The sequence below is a fragment of the Rhinolophus hipposideros genome, assembly GCF_964194185.1.
Source record: "Rhinolophus hipposideros genome assembly, chromosome: 6".
Lineage (NCBI taxonomy): Eukaryota > Metazoa > Chordata > Mammalia > Chiroptera > Rhinolophidae > Rhinolophus > Rhinolophus hipposideros.
Window position 1 is genome coordinate 42,500,014 of NC_138052.1, and position 6,000 is coordinate 42,506,013.

Below are 6,000 nucleotides of genomic sequence, written 5' to 3' on the forward strand. Positions count from 1 at the left end.
ATGTTCTCTCATTTAACTCATCCCAAAAGCCTGACAGGTAAGTTTTAACATTCCCAATTCATTCCCATTACACAGCTATGGAAAACAAGTCCTTAAAGGAAAATAATGCCAAAGAACTATGTCTGTCAAAAGAGTTATTTAAAATAGGCCATGCTTATCCTTTGTTAATGTTGTAGGTTACTGAGTATCTTAAAAGACTGTATGGATTTAGAACTCCTAAGATTTCTGAATCAGAAAAGTTTTAAATGCATACCTGTTTTTTCCCTGAATTAGCTTTGGGAAACAGGCCTGCTGACAACACCGATGTAAATGGAGAACAGCACAGCTCAGGAAAAGGGTTAGGAATAGACGGCATTTCCAGAACATCAAGATCTTTCTTTTTTCTCCTACACCAAGAGAACATAGGATGTAATTTACATAAAACAGAATGTAAAATGTAATTGCTGTGAGGATTAAAAAGTTAAGGCTAACATGTACCACTCTGCAACAACATTATCATATAAAGTATACAGCCAAGGCCTGTAATGTACTTTCTGTGGGTCAAAATAAAATGTGTTCATTGATATAAATCAATCATCTATAGTATCCTATCCTTTTGTTTGTTTGTTTTTGTTTTGGGCCTTTAAAAAGTCACCAGGCATGGAAACCCCATTTCCAGCTCTTTGATAATTTTCCTGAAGCCAAAATACACACTGTAATAATAACTGATGCAAGAATTGTCCTGAGGAGTTAGATATTGTTATGCATCCATTAAATTGATAAGGTCTACAGAAATTTAGCGAATCCATCCCTATGCTATTTTACTAATCACTTTTGGAAGTTATGGTTTATTAATTATAGCTGTGGTTCATCTCACTTCAAATTTCATTCACAATGTTGCCCACACACAGTCTGTTGATGTTTCAAGTGCTTATAGATACTAAATCACAAGGCAGTGTTTTTGAGGAGTTAAGCGAATAGAACTAGTATAAATGTACTCTAGTCCACTGCAGAGTAATTTTAACTTTAGTGAAGTTGAAGCACTTTGAAAATCTGGGGAAAAGTACCATTTAAATGTATGACTATAAAGGGCTATAAATTTTTGTATTGTTGCAGCCTTTTTCTTTCCTAAAGTATGTGCAAAATTGTTAACTGTAAAGGCACTTAAGTGCTGAACGCTGTGGAGATTGGGAAACCTTTTAAAGCCTCTATTCTTTCGTGTTGAACAGCAAGACTGCTCAAAAGTCATCTGTGCTTTGCTTCTTCAGGGTCGCTGTAAGACTTTATGGAGGAGGTGAACTCATTTATGCTACAATTTTTTAAATACATAAAATAAAAAAGATTTGTGTTCAAAATGCAAGGCCACGATGGGTGGTCAGCCTGGAGCTTGGCCTCTTAGTTCACACCGATGGATAGAAGCGAGAGACCGGGAGCTCTCAATGAAACGGTGATGCTATTTATAAGGCTCTGCGAGATCGCAATGTCCTGCTGATCCAGTGAAGCCAGCTCAAAGGGAATTGTCTTCAGAGACTTTCACAAACTTGGCCCAGCTCTGGGCACATGGCTCACCCCCTAGGACCGCCTCCTCACCCCCTCGCCGGCTGCCAACCCAGGACACTCCCCCGCGCCCTCGGAGGGCTGCCTACCTGTCTGCAGCACAGCCACGGGTCCCGTCCGGCGGGGGCAAGAGCTCTCGCGCGTGCAGCCAAGGGGCTGGCGCCAGGTCACGGGCGTCGCCCCTCCCCTGGGCAGCGCCGCACACCTGGGCGGCCAGCGGCGAGTCCCTGGCAGCCGCCCTCCCCGCGGCGCTCTGCCCATCTTGAAGGGAAGTGGTCATTGTGGCCGGTCGGGGGGCTCCGGCGTCATGGGAGACCCGGCGCAGGGGAGAAGGAGGTCGGGTGGCGGGAGGCGAGGTGCCCGTTCGGCTGCCCGAGACTGCTGCAGGTGCGGTGGCCTCGCCGCCTGCGCTCCGGGCCCGGGCGGCTGAGACGCTCGGCCGAGCAGTCGGCGAGGCGGCGGGGGAGGGGAGGGGGCGGAGGAGGAGGGTGGGGAGAGGGGAGGAGCGGCCGGTGGGTGGGGGCCGCGGGCGGCGGGCGGCGGAGCGACGCGCGGAGGGGGCGGGGAGGGCGCCCAGCGCCGGGCGGGCCCCGCGCGGGGCCCGGGGCGCTCGAGGGCCCTGGCTTCTGTCCCCAGCCGCCCGCGCTGGGCCCTCAGCTGCGGGCGCCCGAGACCCGGGCCGCCGCCTCTCCAGGTGGGCGCGGAGCGCGAGGCTGAGCCCGGGGTCCAGGCGGGTCCCGCGCCGCTGGAGGCGGGGACCCAGCCGAGCCGGCTTTCGCGCCCGGCTAGCCTGGCGGACCGCAGGCGGGGTAGGTGGTCTGCGCTGCGCCGACCCCGACCCTTGCATTCTTCCTGCTCTGCAATGTGAGATCACCTAAGCTGTTGCTGGGCCGCCATGACAGGCCCCACCGTGCCAGGAAGCCAGGGGGCCAAGGGGCCATGGGGCTAGTGTTTCCCCAGTCCGTCCCCCACGTGCTTTTGCCTCCTTCCACTCCATGGCCGGTGACAGGGGCGGGGGAAATGGGGGGTGGGGGTGGCGGAGCCGGGAGTACAGTCAGTACAGAAAACTGAGGTGTTTGAGAATTCTTAGTAAGGCATGAGTAAGCCTGATGGTGTCTTGAGAATTAGAAAAATGGTTAATTTTCTTTTACTAAGAGCAGCTCTCGTTTAATGAGTCCCCACTCTGCCTTCTCCTATCCCCTCTCACAACAACCTCATAAGTTAGATATGTACCCTTATTTTACAGATACGGAAATTGGGGAACAAAGCCATCAAGTACCTTCTGCAACATAGCACTAGTAATTGGTGCAGTCAAGCTTCCAACCCAGTTTCCTTCTCAAACCCAGACTATTTGAAATAGTAATTACCTTATGCTCACCCTCTGAAATGCAGCGACCCTACTCTGAAATTCTGGGTGATAGTATGTTTCTCCCAGTAGTGCCCCCATCCCAGTTCACTGCTGAGGATTTCCAAATGGTTTACACACTCTTTGTTCTTTGACCAAATTAGGTAACATTTGTCCCTGGCATCCATTTCACCAGGTTTTCTTAACCTCTACAACCTCCACCCAGGAAAGGCAAACACTACCTCTTGAAGAAACCCGCAAAACCCCCTCCATATCCGTGCATTCCCCCCACCCCACCGCTCCCACCCCACCACACACACACCATGCCATGGCACCAATCACTGCGGACACTCAGGGGTTACTAACTCCCAGAGTTTACATGGAGGAAACTAGTGGAAGCTCCATGGAGGCAGAAAATCTGAGTCAAAGAGCTTATGGAATCCAAGTTTTTCATTTTTCTGATGCCAAAATTAAAACTCAATAAAGAGCAGTATGTACTGGCCGGGGTCACACGGTGGGTGTGATCTCCAGGACGCTTTATAACAATGTAATTGCCAAGCCAGGACAAAACAGTAGCTCTCCTGAGTGCTAAAATTAATAATACTAATCATGAGGATAGCTAACATCTATTGATACTGTGTGCCAAGCAAAGCCCTCACTTACATCCAATTCCCTGAATTATGGTCTAGATTCTATGGGTTTTTAAACGATGAAATGTAAAAGTGTACAGATATGTGGAGGTCATTCCAGTAAAATGAAAAAGAGTTATGTACGCATATTTGCGGATAATTTGAACTAAAGACATAGCGAAAGAAGTAAACTTTTATCATCATCATCATCAACATCCCTATTTTCATCCAATTCTTGCAGGCAGCCATTTCTCTTCTAAAAATGATACAGTTTGAGCATTCTAACAGGAGAGTCAATAGCTGAAGTTTCTTTTCTCCCTACTTTCAACAACCACCCCCCACCCCCCCCCACCACCCCCCCCACACACACACAGCAAGCTGGTCTTTTTTGTTAAATGATAGGTGACAGCTGTGTATATCTTTGGAATCACTAGAAATACTTTTTCTAGTATTGTAAATATTGTATCGTGCTCTACTTCCCAGCATAAATTTTTAACCTCAAGAAAAAGTATTCATTGGTTGGAATGAGATCTCAATTGTGTCTCCCCTCTACAGGCATTTTCTCACTTTGTAAAAATCCAAGGAGTATCCATTTACAGGCTTTATACTCCTCCTCTAATCCCTATGGGTAAAAATTATAATACCTACAATGATCAGGGGCCAAAAAGAAAAGAAGTCTCTAAGGAATGAGAACCTAAATAGTTTTGTCTTGTAAACTATTGTTAAATATTTAATTTATGCCCAGATACCTTGAGGATTTGTACCAAGAATTATTAAAAATAGCTCACTCACATTTTTGAAGCAAGCCAACAAAAGAATTAGTTTTTGAATCCAAGAGGTTTACAAAAAATGATTCTAAATAAAGCATTATGCAACGTAAAAGGTGCAGAAGACTATCAGACCTAGTACAGTCTAAGAGAATGCAGAGAGACATCTTTTATCAAAAGGAGAGTTAAAAAAGGAGATTTTCCTGCCCATACATGACAAAGTTTGCTGAAACAATAAGGCAAATATTTTGGTACCCAACAAGTTCTCCCAGAGTGGCTGTTCCTTTTACCTTAAGCCTATAAAATTGCAAAGGAAGCAGTTTGTCTCCTGGCTCCTCCCCCGCTATGAGTCTTTTTTGCCCCTTTACAGCTCCCTCACCTGTCTCTCCCCAGGGATCCTACCTTGGTAGCTCTCAAGAAAAATGTGTCCTTGCTTTACTCTCCCTTTCTTATCAAATCAAATTTCTTAACCCTTTATATTGGGAAGGATAATACACATACAGAAAAGAAGTTCACAAACAAAATTGCGTAATGACTTACCACAAGGCAAACACTGATGTCAGATTAGGAAAGCATTATTCTTAGTCCTCCAAAAGCCCCTCCCACCAATCCAGATCTTCTTAACTCATAACCATAAGTATTCATCCCTAAGCACAATAGAGTAGTTTGTCTGGTGTTGACCTTTATATAAATGGAATCATACAGTATGACCCTTTATTGCATACTATTTGCGATATTCTTCCATGCTTTTACAAGTTGGTGCAGTTTTTTCATTGTACTGTATGTAAATACCACAATTTATCCATTCTACTGAAAAACATCGGCTATTTCCAGTTTTTGACCATTATTAATACTGCTGCAATGAGCATTTGGCACACTTCTCTTGGTACACAAGTGCATGCATTTCAGGATGGTCTATATAGCCGCTTAACACAGGTTGTGATACCATGTTTCCCCCAAAATAAGGCCTAGCCACACAATCAGCTCTAATGCGTCTTTTGGAGCAAAAATTAATGTAAAATCTGGTATTTATTATATTATTATACCTGGTCGTATAGTAAAATAAGACCGGGTCTTATAGTAAAATAAATAAATTATACCAACTTCCATACCACTAGCAATACATAAGTTTCCCAAGTTCTTCTATCCTTGAAAATTGGAATATAATTAGGATTTTTACAATAGACATTCTGGTAAGTGTATGGCAGTATCTCATGGTGGAATTTGACTTTTCTTTATGACTCAATGAGGTTGAGCACCTTTCCACATGATTATCTGCCATTTGGACATCCTCTTCTGATAAGTACTAATTCAAGCCTGCCACCCATTTTCATGATGGGGTTGTCTGTGTTTTTCTTATTCTTTTTTAGGAGTTCTTTTTGTATTCTAGTTACCAGCTCTTTAATTACCTTTTGTAAGCATATAATACCATTCTGTGTCTTGCATCTTAGACCTCTTATGGTATCTTTTGATAAACAGAAGTTCTTAAGTACAATATAAGCAAATTTATCTTTTTATAATTGTTTTATGTACTGCTTAGAAATTTTCTCTAAATATTCCAAAAATTTATTGTTTTACCTTTCACATTTAAATCTCTGATCCATCCAAGACTGATTTTTTGTGTGTGGGTCCAGTTATACGCATTTTTTTTCAATCAACAATTTGAAAAAAACTCCCAGAAGAACTGTGTAGCCTAAAACAGACAATGTGAATGGAAAGTGTG

General features: G+C 44.3%; 1 protein-coding gene across 1 annotated transcript in view; it reads right to left on the bottom strand.

The window, feature by feature from the left end:
* Window positions 1–1,990, bottom strand: part of GRB14 (growth factor receptor bound protein 14) — a 114,972-nt gene extending 112,982 nt beyond the window's left edge. The window contains exons 1-2 of the mRNA XM_081050685.1: window positions 1,626–1,990; window positions 254–386 (exon numbers count right to left, since the gene is read on the bottom strand). Coding sequence (XP_080906811.1) covers window positions 254–386; window positions 1,626–1,816 — 324 coding nt within the window. The 5' untranslated portion in view covers window positions 1,817–1,990. The remainder of the gene's footprint in view (window positions 1–253; window positions 387–1,625) is intronic.
* Window positions 1,991–6,000: the final 4,010 nt, after the last annotated feature.